General features: G+C 29.9%; 2 protein-coding genes across 3 annotated transcripts; both read right to left on the bottom strand.

The window, feature by feature from the left end:
• Positions 1-911: 911 nt before the first annotated feature.
• On the bottom strand, positions 912-5,241 carry LOC114194704 (phosphatidylinositol/phosphatidylcholine transfer protein SFH8-like). The gene is made up of 14 exons (XM_028085075.2): positions 4,942-5,241; positions 4,299-4,602; positions 3,944-4,043; positions 3,530-3,796; positions 3,351-3,428; positions 3,137-3,238; positions 2,951-3,000; positions 2,761-2,860; positions 2,569-2,667; positions 2,297-2,413; positions 2,066-2,201; positions 1,495-1,892; positions 1,228-1,302; positions 912-1,138 (listed from the first exon to the last, which is right to left on the bottom strand). The coding sequence occupies exons 1-14, from the start codon at positions 4,973-4,975 to the stop codon at positions 1,118-1,120; spliced, it is 1,881 nt and encodes a 626-aa protein (XP_027940876.1). The 5' UTR covers positions 4,976-5,241; the 3' UTR covers positions 912-1,117.
• Positions 5,242-7,318: 2,077 nt separating this feature from the next.
• BBD1 (bifunctional nuclease in basal defense response 1) lies at positions 7,319-12,545 on the bottom strand. Of its 2 annotated transcripts, none has more exons than XM_028084448.2 (11): positions 12,270-12,545; positions 11,723-12,040; positions 10,924-11,094; positions 10,758-10,807; positions 10,542-10,598; positions 10,364-10,429; positions 10,197-10,271; positions 8,532-8,650; positions 8,259-8,350; positions 7,656-7,710; positions 7,319-7,506 (listed from the first exon to the last, which is right to left on the bottom strand). In XM_028084448.2, exons 2-11 carry the CDS (start codon positions 12,015-12,017, stop codon positions 7,500-7,502), a joined length of 987 nt encoding a protein of 328 aa, XP_027940249.1. In that variant the 5' UTR covers positions 12,018-12,040; positions 12,270-12,545; the 3' UTR covers positions 7,319-7,499. The 2 variants fall into 2 exon arrangements, with proteins under 2 accessions (XP_027940249.1, XP_027940250.1); XM_028084449.2 differs by having other exon boundaries at positions 11,723-12,034.
• Positions 12,546-19,851: the final 7,306 nt, after the last annotated feature.

The raw sequence follows: 19,851 nt of genomic DNA, 5'->3' as shown, positions 1-19,851 counted from the left end.
TATATTTTGAAAGTACAGTAAAAGAACTAATACAAGAAAATTTAGCAGAAAATTGTAACATAGCATTATGGGTTGACAATGTTGTATTGCCTTGCTGTGTTAGATCGAATTAAGATTTGTCAGACCTCATTGGCAGATTGTAAATTTCTTGCAGAATTGCGGAGACAAGGTCATTTGGATATCAGTATATGTGTACGTGACATTTCCTATGTTGCTGAGTGTTTTTAAGACTAATGTTCAGAATTTCTTTCTTAGCAACAGGAACACTTGAACATTGGACTTGTAACTGGTTTGATAGAACGGAAATCTTGTATTTACTGATATATGATCTGGTGTGACCAGTATGTTCAAGATCGGTTCAATAATTAGAAGACCGAAAACAAATTTTAAGAGAAACATTTCAACTTTAAATAAGAAAAGTGCATATTACAGTTCTTTTGTCGACATCTGTGTGTGGCATTGTTTTCTTATATAAACTTACGATGGAAAATTTTTTGTCAGTTGACCTAAAACTTTAATTTAATAATTAAAGATAATGAGAATGAAATTGGTGTAATTATTATCCATGAAATAATTCTTCATTTTCTTATATAGTTTAAATTATTAAATTATACTAAGAGGGTATAAACGTACAAAAACTGCTTGTTCTTTCTATTAATAAGAAAGGAGCATTTTTCCTAAGAAAATTGAGGTCAAAATACATGAATAAGATATATTGCTGTAAAATTATGTGAATAAGTTTAGTGTCTTGACTTCTTTGGTGCCATTTCAACATGATATTTAAGGCATTGATAATATTATAAAAGAATTCTACACTTAAAAGGTGAATCAAGTTTCATTTATCATACACTTAGCTATAATTCAGCAGTCAAATTCATGTATATTAAAATTGGGTGAGAGAAAAGTAGACGTGTAAGAAGAATTCCATGATATAAGAATTTTGTGATGAAAACAGACAACAAGCCATATTGAAGATAAAAGTACTGTGCAGGTAAAATATACAAACAGGAAAAAAAGTAATATATATATATATATATATATATATATATATATATATATATATATATATATATCTCCATCAATCTGCCAAACAGCTCCGTTCTGTACAGTTATCTCTTCACCAGCAAAACTTCTTTTTCTGCCACAAAAAGATTGAACTAACTTTTTTAAGAGTTCCGAATCAAGATAGTAACAATTACCATAAAAAATGCAAATTTGTTTACATACCGCGAATTTACTTCTTTCCTGACGATCTATATATGCCAGAAGTTCTTCTTGTCTGATCAATGCTTCGTATAAAGCCTGTTTAGGAATAGTATTGTAAATTAACTTTATCTCTAATCGATGTGAGACTTCCAATACACATTAGCACCCTCAAAAGATAATAGTCATACAGAGACTCAACTTATACACAAGTTCACATTCACAATAGTCAAGCATGCAAACCTTTTTCTTAAAAATTGAGACTTGAATAAAGAATAGTAGTTGTTTTACCTTCTTTGTAGCAATCAGTTCTGCTTCCAATGCATCCACACGATAAACAGCAGCATTCAGCAGCTCCTCTTTCTCATATGGCATCACATTTGGTTTTGACTGTAGCATGTCAACCTTCTCTTCGAGCTCACCAAGGCGTTTCAAAGCAGATGACACAAGTTCTGTCTTTGTTAATCTAGGAACAGGAGATGGGGGACGAGATTCTTCCTTGGCTATTGAATCAACGGTCATGTTAGGTGTGTTTTTGGTAGAATCAGATTCAGTGTCCTTTATTCTCTTAGTCACTTGAAATGCTAGTGAACGAACAAGAGTAAAGATGGCAACAAAGAAGCCCACAATAACAATCCAGATATGTGCACACTTTCCACCAGATTTTCCAGTCCTCAGAAGGAAATTTTCTGCAACAAATACATTACATGTGTTAAGCACAACAGTAAATATTTTGAATTTGCAAAGAATATGTTTCTGTTTTACTCCATTCCGTAAGGCTTCAAAAAAATGTGAGAAAGCCAGTTAAAATAGGAGCATATCAGAGTCAACAACTTCAGGGAATATGCATCAAGTCTCTAACCTGTTGAACTTTTCGAGTTTTGAGTTGTCACTTGTTTCTCCTTCCATCCGAGGTCAACGGCCTTGTCAACCATGGGAATAAACTCATCAAACTCAGAGAAACCGCCAGAGAGATTAGCCTTACCAATCAGTCTTGCCTGGGAAAACATCAAAGCAGTTGTATTTCAGTTACTGCAACATTTTTCCATCTTTTGTTTCTTTTTGCAACAATATCAATTTCAGGATGACTTACTTCTTCATGAACAGGAGTTAGTCTAGGGTTTGTATAATTTCCACTTGCTTTGGGAGAAGTGATGTCTTCAACTTCAGATCCTGATTCTGCAGTTGATGTATCACTACTTCTTATTGGCTAACAAGATCCAAAACAAAGAGTTGATAAGAATCATAAAATGTTCTCTCATTCATGAAGTGTCTAAGAATGGATGGATGAATAAACATACAAAGAGCTGATAGAAGTATAAAATCTGAAAGTTTTCATTCATGAAGTGTCTGAAATGGCTATACCATTGGAAAGCATGCCTTGTCACATTCTATAATGGTGCCCTCATCGTTAGAAACCGTTACTATTTGCCTTGAACATTGCACTTCGCCACTGAGAACCATCTGCATGCACACAACTGTTCTAGCTGAGTCACAGAAGCATAATAAACATTTCGTGAAAAGCAGAGTCTAAATATTAAATGATAGGTAGAAAACCTTTAAAATATTTGGATCCTGCCATGGACCCTTATCAGACCTCATACAACCACCTTGATCTGTACAAGTGCAACTACCACCTAGAAATTCTGGCAGCTCACTGGAAAAACACACAGATAGTCAGAATTTCCAAATAACTATACAAGTTGATTGACAAGTACATCATTTACAAAAACTACTGAATAGTTACCTCGCATCAATAATCTCAAGTAATTTGTTCTGGAACTTGTTTCCAAGAACCTAATGGAACATTGAAGTATCAGTTAAAACTGTACCAATAAGACTATCTTTGGTAACTGTAAAAGATGATTAGTCTTTGAAATCCTATAAAATTGTAAAACAGAACGAATAAAAGATCACATTAATTAACACGTACATTTATCTTTGAAGTAGTTTTGGGATCAAGAAAGGATTTCACTGTGTTCCAAAGCAGCTTAAAACCAGGACCAGCATTGATTATATACATTTGACATAATGTCTGCACAGAAACTTGTATAGATTAGAACAGAAGAGATAGCAGCATAACAAGTTCAGAAACCCTCAAGAATTGAAAACCACCAAGAGAAATAGTTATGACTAAAGTTGCATACTTCGGGATAGTAATCGCCATCAATTTTCTGCAGCCGCATGATGAGTTCCCGTGCAGATTTGGTTAGGTTTTTGAAACCCTGGAAGCATAAAGCAGCATAGTAACCACAGTGATTATCGACTACAATAAATTAAAATAGTGGAAGGAAACTTTGCAGACCATTTAAGACAAACAACCTACCACACCATGAACGTCCAAAATGGTTGTACTTGAATCTATATGTCTCTTTGCAGCAATAGAGCATGCAGGAAACTTAACAGCAAACGTTTGCTCAAAACCCTGCACATGGTATCTCAAATACCTTTCTATGGTAGTCACTTGCATAAGCTTACAGGGATCAACTTTGCCTAACCTTTCAATATAAACAGGTCTTCCATCCTTATCCACCCCATGATAACCATGTGGATAGTACTGCAGGACTTCAGTCAACTCACTGAATTCAAAATCCTAAAGATAAAGACAGGACACCAGAAATATTGATAGCATTAACAATGAATTCAGAAAACAAAAAATGTAAAGTTGATCAAACCAAACATGATCAACCAAGATGAAAACCAAATAAGTTAAATATATTTTTCAATTCAAATGACTCACCTCCATAATCGTATCAGTACCATACTCTTTCCTCCATTGGATCATGTTGGCCCACATGTGCTTTGCTTTCTCAATATCAAATTTCCTTGCTTTCAAGAATCTGCAACAGCATCAGTCAACTCAAGTTATATATTATACTCCAAGAGGCAAACAAGTTATCTGTGTTAGAAGCATGCTACTATGAATGTGCAAAGACACCATTTTATGCAAACAACATATGCCATAATCAAAATGTCATGACCTTTTTGTGTAGTTTGAAATAATGAAGGCCATGGTTAAAACCAATCTGTTATAGATGAGTTGTAGTTACTGAAGGCATAACAAATTAACAATATAAGTGATAAGGGGCAGTAACCTTAGTAACATATGATAGTCATCATGTCTTGATGGCAACAAGTTTTCTGACATAAGTGCCTGTCGAAAAGCATCCACTGCTTGGAGCTCCTTAACATCTCGAACATCCTCAATGGAAACCGAATTGCTTCGGCTTGCGCTCTTCCTTCTGCTGCTCTTCTTCCTAAGAGAATGTCTGAACTTGCTTGAAGCATTGATTGCTTTCTTTTTCAAACTGCCAATTCTTGTTCTCCGATCATCCTCTGAATTCTCAAAATCGGATCTCCTCTCCCTCCTTTCATCGTGACCAGAAAACCCCTCAAAGCCTATCAAGCAAAGTTTCACCACAATTCATTCCAATTACATTCCAAAAGCTCATAATTTGACCCAAACTCACAAATTAGTAAGCTTTAAATTCTTCATTAAAGCCAAATCCGAAGAGATCGATTATCAAACCACTACAGTACTACTCAATTGCGAAATCTATGCATGCACTATTGGATTAGTACTGAATTAAATTCAGCTTAACTAAACCATAATTGAAGTTCATTTGGTGACCCAGATAAAAAAAAAAAAAACAAGATGATCGAATCCGTAAAGATGTGATTTTTGCGTTGAATTGAGAAAATTGTGAAAAGAAAAAAAACGAAGATACTGGTACTCACAGGGACGTGCGAACCGATCAAGCGGCCCTGACATGTGAAGACTGTTAGATGAATACGAAAGATGTTTTGTGGTTGAAAGAAAACATGAAAATGAAGGCCCCAACAGATAAAACCAAAACCAATTCAGTGGAACAGAAACCTAAGGCAGAACCGAAAACCGAAAAGATTACGATAATTATGATGTTTTATTGTATTGGACAGAAGTTCGTTTAAGATAGATAGAAGATGTCGGCAGAGGAGAAAGAGAGAGAGAGAAATTGAAGAGAAGATAAAAATGTTTCACAAACTGTAAATTTAAAGTCAGAGAAGGTTGCTGCCTTCTCAGCCAGCCACAGAGTCAAATTCATACAATTTTATTATTTAAATGTTTCTGCACTCAATCATTTCTCCATGAGACTCCTCACTTAAATAAATTATTATATTATTATATGCTTTAGGGCTTTAATGATAAAATCCAACAAAAAAAATATAATTTAGCTTATTGAAGATATTTTAGTGATAGATAATTAATGTAAAGAAATCTAATAATGGATATTATAAATGTTATTTGGCAGTGACGTTTTGATATATGATACAAAATAACAAATTTAAGATGGGAGATGGCGTTTCAATGTAAGAAGTGTTTAGTTTTGGATCACTTCAAAGCAATGAGAGAGTTTAAATCTACAAGTTATTGACATAATCTTTTTCTTGTTTTACATGGTCAATTCTTTTGGGATTCGGATACCTCGTGATTCCAATAATAATATATTGAGCCCAACACCATATAACTCGTTTTTAATTTTGCATTAATAAATATAATTTGTTATTTTAATTTTTTTTTAAATTGTTGTATTTATTGTGTATAATAAAATAAACAATTTTAATTTTATATTTTCTTTTTTACTCGAGGAAAAAAAAACATAATGCGTATTTATTTTTGTCAAAAAAAAATTAATGTGGCTATTTTTATTAAATTGATACCATTTGAAATTATCATATATTTAAATTCAAATTTGCGTAAAAATTTGATAATTTTTTATTTAGAAGATATCAAATGTCAAAATTTAAAATAAAATGACCAGATTATATCACGTGATAAACTTAAATTTGACATGTTACATTCTTAAATAATATTAAGAGTTAAATATGTTTTTTATCTTTTAACTCTCACTGAAAATTGGAGAATTAGTTCCTCTTTAAAATTTTAGTCTAATTTAGTTTGTATTTTATGATAATTTCTTAACTAACATTTAAGCAAAAACGTATTAAATGATGTAAACAACTCAAATACTATGAAGAAAAATGTTTAAAACTTTAAATAAACTTAACAAAATCTCGTTAAAAGGACTAAATTCACATATTTCAGAAGTTAAAGGACTAAATTGGACTAAAATTTTGAAGATGGACTAATTCCAATTTTTACCGAAAATTAAGGGACCAAAAACATATTTAACCATAATATTAACATAAAAAACAGATACAATAACCAAAATGAATAAAAATACAACTATAAAAACTAAATTACTGTTTACACTTTTTTTATATAAAATAAAAATGATATTATTTTATATTATAAAGACACAACACAGGAATCTCACATGATATGGTTTTTCATTTAGGGGGTCCTACCAGTGTTGCATTATTAGCCACCTTGCCTTGTTTTCAGGTCAATCCACCATTATTGTTATCTCTAACTTTGGCGGGAATTGGCCGTCGGTGCGGTGGTGGTTGGTTGTTTGGTGCTATGCTATCTATCTACGCCTTCCTCGTCAACTTTATTTTTTTTCATTTTTATGGTTCACTAATGATTTTTATTTCATCACCTATCATTGTATGATCGAGATTGACTTTCATTAAGTGTTTGTAATCATTTTTATATAATCTGTGTAATATGATTTTTCAAATGAACGGAAAGCCCGGTCCAATTATTCTATTATAAGAAATTGTAATCATAATCTTATGTATTCACGCAATGATTCCTTTTTAGGTGTTTTCAAGTCCAAGTAAAGATAGTATTAATATTATTAATAAACATTTTGGTTTTACCAATCGTCGCGCAAGTTGTGACCATGGACTTTCCTTCAACCGTAAGGCACTTGGCTTGCTCTTTCTAGAAAGAAAAGAACACTATATATAATATTCTGTTTCTAATATACTGTAAAGTTGTCGAAAAATCGTCCATATATTAGACGATTTCCTTCTTTGGAAGGATTAGCTGCACTAAATATACCAAAATGTATATTTAACTGGGAACTGAGTAATATGTTTACACTAATTTATCTAACCAACCCAAGTATTTTAATAACACGGCGAAACACATCAATCAGTCACATACTGATAAAAAACCACATTACATATTAACATCTTTTGAGGATTGAAACAAGTCTCTGAAAAGTAGTGAAAAGTTGCACGTGATTGCATTAACATTATAATGTTTAGGAATATTTACAAATTATTCACAGAAAATGTAAGCATTTATAGACCGAGGAAGGGAGAGACATGACCGCAATCAGCTCTCAGCTGTACCAGAACCCCATCGCCATTCTAATATAAGATTGTATTTACAATTAAAGCATTCAGAACCTGCAACAAAACAAAAGTTGTCAACGTTCATTAAAGCTGTACAACAGAACAAAAAGGCCAAAAGACGGTTCTGGATTGGGTTTAAATGACTCGGGCATGGAATTCTTTCACAGAATATTAACTTGTCGTGTCATATAAGAGCTTCAAACCTGTTATTCGTGTTTTTCCCCGCCCTAAGTTGATTAAGTTTGTCCCTGAACAAAGCTGGGGTTGCGTATAAAACATGAGATGTGTAAGTAACATCAGAGGCGTACAATTAATACTATAGTAGTCAATAATAGATGTAATATTGATTCCAAAATCATGTTAAGCTTCAAAAGTATATAAAAATAAAAATACAGGTAAAAATTAAACCTATAAATGCTCAGCAAAAGCATGCTCTGGTGATATGGCATACAAACTTGTTTTGACTAAAACTGATGGATGATACCAGATGCTTACAGACTACCTAATGGTGATGAGAATAAAGAATTAGGAACCACTTGTGTAACTGATAAGAAAAAGTCTTGATTTTAAGAACATTAACATGAGAGGATCCTCAACCAAGAGAAAAATTAACAAGCTGATGCCACTCCAGCTACTAAGGGCAAAAATATCAAACCAATACCATTGACTAGGGACATGTTGGCTGCCACTATCATCAATCACATACAACGTCCAAGAACTTTTGTCATGCGTCATACATTAAAAAGATATATCTCAAAATCACAAAAAAAAAAATAGATTAAAGAAACAATAATAACAATTATTACCAGCATCTTTATAGCGCTCTTCAACAACAGCTTTCAACATGTTGTTTAAAAGATTGAACTCGGTTGTCTCAACACAAGGTTGACCACTTGGCCTGCAATTATGTCCCCTTTTAGTGAGAAGATGTTTTATCACAATGGAAGAAGTACTGATGATGAAGAGACTTATTCCAAGATTTATATTTTTTATAAATAAAAGTTACCATGAACAGAGACTACACAACTACAGACAAGTTATATAGCCTTATAAGTATTGTATATTTTCCACAAACTTACCTGTCCATTTCAGTGAATAATCGGCCATCCATACCAGGAAGCTGTGTTGACAATTTGCCCGATTCAACTACTCTCATACCATCACTGTATGCCAGGTACTTGTTGACTTGTATTGGAACCTACAACAGATGTAAACTAGTGAAATCTATGATAGTCCCTTGGATTTGGCCTTCAATCAAAACAATCCAACAGTGGTTCCAAGGATATCAAACTAGAACTTTGGGATTTGATAAAATAGTCTCTAACAGGAACTGAGATTTCGGGGCAGTTATGGCAGTTGTTAACAGAAAATAAAAGTAATTACATATTAAACAGGTTTAATAACTGTCAGTAGCAATTATTTATGTATAATTTATAACTCTATAACAATATATAAATATATATATATATAAATACCCAGCTTTTGGTGTACACTATGTAGAACCTTTTTACCTCTAATTATTTCGTAAATGTAGAAGCTCACCACTAAAAATAAATAATTTTGATACACTTTAATTGTAAAATTTGACAAACAAAATTTTAATTAGATGTAACTGCAGAGCGGCTTATTAGTGTATTAAAAAACAGTCTGTCTGTGTTTTATATCTCTCATATCTTGTAAGCTCAATCATCTTTTTTTATTTTATATCTGTCATCTCTCTCTTTTCGCTCAACCATCTTTCTCTTCTCATTGGTGCCTTTCTCTTATTTTCATTTGTTTCTCTAATAAATTTTCTTGGTTCAACAAAATTTAAAATTTCTCCACACATTTTTTATTTGAAGGCCAAAAAAGACTTAAGTTTTTCTTCCGACACCAGTTTTTATGAATTATGTTTATTAGTAAATGGCAGAGGGTAGATTGTAGAACTTAGAACAAAGATTCTCCACAAAAGTAATAGAGTAACCTACAAAATCAGTAATTGTCCATGTTATTTGTTCTGCTTTTTACTATTTGATTTTGTTACTGTAAATATTGTTCTCAAATTATTTTACTTATTCTTGGAGAGGTTTTTTTCTGTATGTGATGCAAAATTTGAATGTAGATTCATAATTTTTCCACCACAGTCTAGGTTAAAGAGACAAATAACGTTGAATTACTATAATATATAGCAAATTTAAGGCAATAGCAAATTTAAGGTTAAAGAGACTTATTCTTGGAGAGGTTTTTTTCTGTATGTGATGCAAAATTTGAATGTAGATTCATAATTTTTCCACCACAGTCTAGGTTAAAGAGACAAATAACGTTGAATTACTATAATATATAGCAAATTTAAGGCAATAGAAATGCAGACAAAAAGGCAGACCAGTGTTTCTGCTAGTTAATCATGTTAGCAGTTTAAGACATAATTGAACACATGCATATTTGCATCCTAGTAGTTTGGACAGAACTCTTTACTGTAGGAGTCTATGACTCTGGAGTGACAAGTTCTGTTGTATTTAAAGTATTCTATGATTTAACCTTACTTTATGAACTCAGTGAAAACAATACAATAGTGAATCCAAAGGGTACAAAACTGTCTCCAGCACTAACCTTATATATAATAAAAATGTCGAAAAAAAATCCTGCAACCACTAATTTTTTCCAAAATATCAGCAGGGGGCAGGAGGGGTGAACAACTACAAACCAAACCAATAAAATGCAATGTGATGCAGGAGATTATTCAGACACTGAGTTTACGACTATACCTTGCATCTTACTGCAATATTGATAGCGTCTGAAGGCCTTAGATCAAAGCTTACACATTCTGCAGGATTTCCAACCTATACCAAATATAATATAACCATCATATAACATTGGGAGCTTTTGTTCATTTTTTAGTTGGGGAGAAGAGGAAAGAGTAAAAAGTAAATGCCTTAGTAAGATATAACTGGGCAAAGTATGCCTCATGAACTCTCCTGGTAACTCTGACAAGTTTAACCTGTAGAAGCAGGAAATGACACAAGTTGATTCTTAATTTCAAGTAGAATCTAGTGGAAAGAACACAATACAATCAGGATCATACGTAAGTATAATGATAAAAAGAATCATACCTCATAACCCATCTTGTCAATCATCTCCTTTACTACTTGATATAAAGTAGGTCTAGCCTGATACAGCAGCTAGATAGTTAGTATCGATGGGCCATATTACATAAATGCAAAATCTTTTGGATAAATTATTTGATTAATTGCACATCTTTGGAAGAACAAAGAAAAGAAGAAGTATTCAGATGTGTAAGGGTCAGTCAACTGACGGAAATAACATACTATGGGAACATTGCGTATGGCTGCCATTAGCAAGACGCTGGGCATCTCCACTGCAAATAAAGACATTTCAGAAACTTACAACAGTATGGATACATAATGAAATCCAAGAACTAATTTCCACAATAACAACAATAGTAAAAACTTATAGGGAATACGAAAGACATACAAACAATTATGGGGAGAAGTAGGCCCGTCCCATCTTCCATCTTCAGTACAATAGCAGGATGTGGTGCATAATCTGGAAGATGTCCTCCCTGAGGATTGTTATGGACGCATCTTAAATGTCTACCATCCCTCATTTTGATTATGAAACCATCTGATCCACTCTTCACCTCAACTAGTCAACAAAATCACAGAACAAATGTATTTCATAAGAGCTAAATGGGGAGGAGACACTGTTTGCCAGAGCTTCTTGCACTGGCATTATAGACATTCAGTCAGCCCAAACCCACCTTTTAGTTAAGGTATACTTCAATACTAGTATCATTCATCTAACCATGCTATCTAGAAACAATGCACTACATTGATAATATCAGCTTATCGCAATATTGATCGTGCCAATTTGAAACAAGTGGACAAACTAATGCATAATGTAATATTTTTTTTATTTTGGCCTAAATAACATTTTAGTCCTTATAATGAGTTTTTTTTTTCATTTTAGTCCTCCTATAAAAGTTCCTGGTTTAACTCTCACAATTTTTTTAAATTTCATTTTAGTTCATACCAATAACGTGACTAACACAAATTAGACAATCGGCCAAAACTTTATCTGGAATTAAAATGAATATCCTGCAATATAAGAAACACCCACATGAAAATTTACAGTGATATAAAGATTGATAGGAAAAAAATAGTTTACATGATCAAAATGAATATCAAACCCAAAAAAGTATTAATAGGAATAAAATAAAAAGTTATTAAGCAATTTACTGATATAGATAGAAATGGTCGTAAGTCAAACATACCAGCTTCAATCACACTGGAGGTGACGTAGTCTTCATCATTTTCATTGAAATTACCGGCGGTACTTCCACTGTCATTCGAAGGTGAGTTAAAACTACAATGCACAGTCTTGCACTTTGCCGTGTTTATACGGCAAGAAAGAAAACCAGGTTTAGCCTTAACGCCACTGAGACCCCAAAATTCACTTCTAATGCGTCTATCGTTCATTTTCACCGCTCCGATCATCGGAATGCTGCAGACGGCTACCTGCTTGGCACGGATTGAAGGGCACACAACTGGTCCTTGCACAGAATTCATTCTCCAAACCTATTCAACTGGTCCTACACACATCATCTACATGCGTTAATTATATCACAACAAGGTTATAACCGAATTATATTAATATTAATATTATAACGATTCTAAATTAGGGGAAATTAATTGCAATTACAAGACCTTAACCCAACTGATAATTCTTCCATGATATTTTGTTCGAAACTTCACTTCTTATCATGCAATTATTACAATTAGCTGTTAATTAAGAAGGACAAAAAAAAGTTTAATTCAGACCTGGAATAGAAGATATGCAGGTCCCTTAGGACAACACTACACAACACAATCGCGATCGATCACCGCTCGCGATTTTCTTCAATCCGACGAGAACAGAAACCACAGAAACAAATATAATTAAATTAGATTAAATTAATCATGGATCATGGTGGATAAGATCGTAGTGAAGAGTTTCCGACCAAAAAAAGAAAAAACTGAACGAAATAGGAAATCGAGGTTGGAATAGATAAAGAGGAATGGAAGAAGGGAACAAGAAGATAAGAGATTCTTTTTAGAAAAATGTGAAAGCAAAGAACTGAATGTATATATACTGAGATAGTGAGGTGCAAATTACTCTTCTACCCTCTATTCGGTTATTCACTTTCTACTTTTCTGCCGTTAAATACTGTCTAAAGTGGAATTTTACATGATAAAACAAAAAAAAACAAAACACTAACCTTGGAGGATTACAATGCTCTCTTCACTGAATTGTCCATTTCAGTAAATATATAATATTTATTCTCATTCTAGAATATTAAATAATTTGAATGAATATATATAACTGAAGATAATTTTCAATTATGAGAAAGAATAGATTTAAATTCAATTTATTCTTAATAGTAGGGCTGGGCAAAATAAACCAAACTGCACTGCACTACCAAAAACTGCACTGAACTAAAAAACTGTTTGCATGAATTGCACTGAACTGGAAAACAATTCAGATGAACTGAACTGAAATGTTATTCTTAAAAATAAACTGGACTGAACTGCACTGCACTGAACTGCACTGCACTATAATATAAATTGAACTGAACTATTATAAACTGAACTGTTTTATGAACTGCACTACGTCAGAACTAAACTGCACTATTTTTGGACTGAACTACACTAATTTTTAACTTAACTACACTGTTTTTGAACCATTTTTGAACCGAATTGCATTGATTTTGAATAAACTTCACTCCTTTTGAACCGAATTGTACTATTTTTGAACCGGATTGCATTGATTTTGAATTGAATTGTACTATTTTTGAACTGAATTACACTATTTTGAATCGAATTGCACTAATTACATATGATTGTACTACGCAATAATAATCTAAAGTTTATAATTTGAAAATGCTTAGAAAATAATACTTGAAATATGCATCATACTTCAATACACCAATTAACATTTTTATAATTTTTTTATTTATATTAAAGTTTTTCGTAACTTAAAATGTAATTAAAATATTAAAATTAATATAATAAATATAAATATCGGTATTAACTTATTTTTTATATTTTAAAATCTTATGTAATATTACTTTTTAGTTTTACAATGTTTATTATGTTGCGTAAAATTTTTTAAAAGGATTTATTTTAGAAAATTCTCAAAATTAATATTTTTTTTTAACATTTGTATTCATTAATATTTGTGTGAAAAATGTTATAGAAATTTTATGAAGTTCTAAAATTAATATTTTAAGAATTTTTTAAAATAAATTCTCTTTAAAAAAGTTGATGCCACATAATAAATATTTTAAAACTAAAAAATAATATTACATAAGATTTTAAAATAAAAAATACGTTAGTACCAATATTTATATTTATTATACTAATTTCAATATTTAATTTACAAAAAACTTTAATATAAATAAAAAATTATAAAAATGTTAGCTGTCACAGAATTTAATTTTTAAAAATAACTTCTGTAAAATCATAACATAAAAATAACATTACATAGTAAAATTCATTCAAAATAAAATAAGATATTGAATTAATTTATAATTTTTTTTAATAAATTAATTATAAATATTTTATATTTTTCTCAAAGAAAGAGTAAAGAAAAAAATTAAGACAAAATAAAATAAATATTTCAATATGAAAGAGAAAGAATAGAAGGTAAGATATAAAACACATAAGTCCAATTCTTATCCTAATACTAATATTTTATTTGAGGTATTTTGCTCTTTCAATCTACTATAGTTCAATAGTTAACTTAGTTAACTTAGTTAACTTAACATAAGTTTAGTTTCTTAAAACTGAACTATTTTATAGTACAGTTCAATTATTATTATGAATAGTTTAGTATATTTTAGTTTAATATAGTACAATTAACTATAGTTTAGTATAGTTTAGTAAATTATGCCCAGCCCTACTACTTAATAGTTGTGTCAAAAGTTTTATTGACTTATATGTACATTTAATGTTTCATTCCTATATATTTATTACTTGTTGGTTTTTATGGTAAAAAAATAAAATTAACACGATTCTTACAAATATGGTATAATGATAAATTAGGTTTAAAGTGACTTCTTTACTTTGTTTCAATAATTTATATTAACCTAAAACGTACATTAATAATGTTACCAGTTATTACTAATGACAGAAAAAATCTATCATACTAATAAAGATCTCATGAAATTTATTTATTTATAAATTATATTCATGTTAGACTATTCAAGATTTTATGCTTATTTAAGGACATGTCAATTTAGAAATAATCATAAAGTATAAATGTTAATAAAAGATGGAGAAATGTATTAAAAAGAGAGAAGGTAAGACTTTTGTTCATAACATTTTTATCTCTCTTCGAAGTATAATGTAATAATAAGTCTTCTTCATTTGGATCCTTTTAATGTTATTTTTCTTTTGTCAGAAAAGTTTGGTGTTTTATTTTTTCTCTTTTCACTGTCAATATGAATGGGAAACGGAATGTGATAAATTTAGTGTTCAACTTTAATGAAAAGTTAATATAAAAATGTGAAACTTTGAAAACAACTTTTGATAATTAACACAACCTAACATAGCTAGTATTTTTTTTATCACGCAATACTAATTTTAGAAAGTTAGGTATAGTTAGTAATTGTTCTTGTCGGGTCAAACTTTATTTTATTAAGTCTCTAGAGTTCGAACTAACTACTAGGTCTTCAATATGAAAATTAGCACTAATGATATCAAAGAATCTCAGAGAATTTTGAGGTATAATTATTGTATAATGAATGTATTGAGTAACGTGCTATATACACTATTTACCTACGAACTCATTGAAATGGGTCTTTTGGTCCAAAATACATTTTCTAACTGTTTTTAGGTCTATTATATATGATTCTCGAGGTTCGTACCCCTAACCTTCATGGGATGAGGTCTGGGATGAGGTCAGTCATAAGGCATTGTGGGGTTCTTTAACCTATTGTTGGAGGAAGTACCCGGTACCTGACCATGGTGAATAAGGCCAGGTACGAGTACTGTTGAATTCTTGGTCTCTTGTTGGAGACAGTTCTCAATACTTGGCCATGGTGAATGAGACCGAATATGAGTATTGTTGGATTCTTGGTTTCTTGTTGAAGACAATACCTAGTATCTGGACATGGTAAACGAAACCGAATACAAGCACTATTGGATTCTTGGTCTCTTGTTGGAGACAATACCCAGTATCTGATCATGATAACTGAGGCCAAATACAATCATTGTTGGATTCTTGGTCTCTTGTTGGAGACAGTACCCAGTACATGAACATGGTGAATGAGGCCAGGTACGAGTACTCTTGGATTTTAGGTCTCTTATTTGAGACAATACCTATGACCTAACTATGGTAAATGAGGTCAGGTACGAGTACAGTTGAATTCTTTGTCTCTTATTGGAGATAGTACTCAATACCTGACCATGATGAATGAAATCAAATATGGGTATTATTGGATTCTTGGTCTCTTATTGGAGAAAGTACTCAGTACTTGGTCATGGCGGATGAGGTTGGGGTACAAATAGCACAATAATTTTTTTTCTTCTATAGTAAAAAAAAAGGGTTAAATATGTTTTTAGTTCCTCAAGTTTCAGTGAAATTTGGAATTAGTCCCTCTTCAAAACTTTTAACCAATTTAGTCCTTCATTTTTAAAAATGTGTGAATTAAATGTGTGAATTTAGTCATTTTAACCAATTTTTGTTAAGTTTATGTGACGTTTCAAGCGCATTTCATGATAGTATTTGAATTATTTATATCATTTGACACATTTTTTCTTCAATATTAACCAAAATATTATTAGTATAAAAGGCCGTGTAACGTTATTTGACCAATGAGCAATCACAACCACTTATACAAGTATAAATTTATGTAAAAAACTGAGTAAATATATTGAAGTTGTAAGGTAAGTGTGATGGTAAAGTTAACATAAGATTAAAAAAAAAAACTTTACTAGACTATAAATTCAGCCTACAATATCTATTTTTGGATGGAGGAAGAAAAAAAATCCAATGACAAGGATCTGAAATGGGATAAGAAGATAATAATCCTTGCATAATTAATCAAAAAACCCATTTCCAAATAAAATAAAAATTGGATTCATGGAACGCTAAACAATAAAATCAAAGATCATCACACATATTACATTTTATCTAAAAATATTGAGAAATTAATTTTATAATTAACATATAGTTTTAAAGCGCGCAACTTAAATATATGTTAAAATAAAATATATATATATATATATATTTTTTTTTTCTGAGTTTACATAATCTATATTGTGAAATAAATGAAAAGGTTACTGCTTGAAGCAGAAAGGGCAATTTCGGATTTTTCTATAATAGACCGAAAGTTTGAGTTTGGAGATGCCACGTGTGCAAACATCTGTCGCATGATGTGGATAAGGTGTTATGATCAACATCCTTATCATGCCTGTGAAAATATCTTCTTCGTTTTTTTTATTTTCAGAAAGTTATTTTCTTTTTATTTCAAGAAAAATCTCTTCTAAATTTGTTTCATGGTGGTCCATATATTAGTACCAAACTTTATCTGCATCTACCATTAAAGAAATATATTATATTACCATTAAAGAAAGTTATTATATGGTTTATCTAAATTGATTTTAAATTTTATATCAGATACTTTTGTGAAGTTTGAAAACATCAAAATAAAGTTAAATAAATTTCAAACGATTAATAAAACACATATCAAAAGTGAAAAAAAAAAAAATATATATATATATATATATAAAGTGGAAGATTTTTCTTCCAGCACCCCTTATTAGAAACTGCACTCCTATACTAATAGAAAAAGACTATAATATCTTTATAATATGGCCAATTCTGTTCTTGTCATTATGCCATCACCGCTAACGTACTCCATTGCTCCCTTTGACTCATTATGAAAAAAAAAATTATTTCAAAAATTATCATATATATTCTGAAAAACTTATAGAAATTCTTATTCAGAAATCTTGTTCTAAACGTATTTTATATATTTTAGAAAATCTATTTCAGAACATTTTTTTTAAATCTTTTCATGTATTCCAGAAAATGTGTTGTGAAAAATCAGTTCAAAAATATTTATTCTAAACTTTTTTTAAAATCTTATTCTAGAATACTTTTAGAACAAATAATTTAAAACTCCCTCTTTAGAATTATCATTTAAAAAAAAAGAGATGCAGTTAGAAATTGTTGGGGGGTACGGAAAGCCAAATCCACCAGAAGGTCTAAACCGTACAAAGTCGAAGAAAGCCCAAAACAGAAAACATCTGTGGCATATTAATCTATCAAAAATGTTTATTTTCCACGGAATTTTTTGTTTTCTCTAAATGATATTCTGATAAATAGTACGATTTTCAAAAATAAATTAAAAAATTATTTATTTATTATTTAAATTTACTAGGAATAATTTTATTATCAAAAATTATTATAAAAAGTGTAATAACTTTCTACTAGATTATTGTAGAAAAAATTATTCTCCACGAAGGTGAGAAAATTTGATTCCTGAATTTATTTATGGGCTAAAAGTAATTAAAGACTAAACTAAAATTGAAAATAAAAGCAGCTAAAAGTTTAGATATATTAGTTTGGGACTTGAGTCTGTCGACTATTTGAAAACATATTCAATATCAATATTATCATGATAAAAAATTCTTTAATTTTTAAACTGGTTTCTAAATCACTTTATATAATTAATGTAGATTTTTGTGTGTTTGTAATTCAATTTCTATTTTATATTTTTCTTTTTTTCTTTTAGTGGATGCTAAGTTGTTAATTATTCCAAAAATATTATAACTAAGTCCTGATCTTAGTAAAACTTAAATTTATTGCAAATTAATATTATATATCAACTCACCCATACTTTGTCTTTGATTCACAAGTCTTAATATAAATAATATGATCAGTGTCAAAATATAAATATATCTTTAAATCACTCTTATGTGCATCATATAAATGTGCATGAGTTTGAAATAATTTTTTAACTCTATCATGTTTATTCTAACATCTTTTCCATTTTGAGACATTATATCGGATATTAAATACTTCATCAATATGTGTGGTGTGATTATTCAAGAATTATTCCAACAAATTCTTGTACTTATGTAACTTCTATTTATTAGCTATGGTCCATTTTCCAATTTGCATCATACAAAACAATTTGTGACATCACCAATTTAAAAAGACACTATTTTATATTTAATTCATACAAATTTGGATAAGTTTTATTTTTTTTAGATGTCAGTCTTACAAAAGTTTACATTAACATCTAGATATTAGTGTCAAATGTGTTTGTATGTCAAACAAACAATAATGAATGCGGTTAGAATTATAACAATTATATCTATTTTAAAAATTAAATAATATTAAAATTTAAATAAAAAAATTAATTTTGAGTTAAATTTAAAAAATAAATATATAGGTGTATAGATTTAAGTTATCATGCATGATGTTTGTTACACAAATATATGATGGAATCAAATGAAAGAAATTTGGTGTCGAATTCATATGTACTAGCATAAACAGCATAAATAGGCGCTATCGCGCCTGTGTATATGATTTTTTAAATATGTGTGATATTATATTAGTAGGTGATAATATTGTAATATTATTAAGTTATTATATAAACTAAAATTATATTTATTAAAAATAGAGTGAAATATATCAAAACAAATGAAAGAATAACCATTGATAAATAAAGAAGAAAAGAAGAAGCATAGATAACCGAATTTATAAAAAACTTGTAAGAGTAATGATTAATTTTTAAAAATTTAATAAATTATTATATTTAAAGGGTAAAATTGGTATTTTGAAATATGGACACAAAAAAAGAAATCCCAATATATACATATTTCACTCTTATGATTATTATAATTAACAACATTTCAAGATTATATTGTGCATCTTGATAAAGTATCATTTTGCCGACACAACACCACCTATCTTTATTCTTTGTTTATCGAAACATTTCTTTTTGAGGACCAAATAGATCTTTATCTTAAGAACATGATCATGCCTTCAATGTTCTAATCTAATGAAAGATAAATAAATAAGTTTTTTACCAGTAAATATTACTTTATATACATCAATTAAAAATAAAAATTTTAAAAAACGATATACAAAAAGACTATAAATGAATTTATACATATTGGTTTAATTATAATATTCTAAAATGTATTATCACTAAAATATATATTTTAGAATATGATATTTTGGCAAACTGTTTTGTTTGACAGAATTTGATAAAATTTGACAAAATTTATTTTTCAATCTATACTAAACATTTCTTTTATTTTTTTCAAGTCACATCAAACATTTCTTTTATCCATTGAAGTAATGTCACGTATGCGTTATCAAAAATTTTCTGACAAAACTATTAAA

Source organism: Vigna unguiculata, chromosome 8, assembly GCF_037176805.1.
Source record: "Vigna unguiculata cultivar grain cowpea cultivar isolate G323 ecotype 2 chromosome 8, ASM3717680v1, whole genome shotgun sequence".
NCBI classification, from domain to species: Eukaryota; Viridiplantae; Streptophyta; class Magnoliopsida; order Fabales; family Fabaceae; genus Vigna; species Vigna unguiculata.
This window is presented reverse-complemented; position numbering and strand designations above follow the sequence as displayed.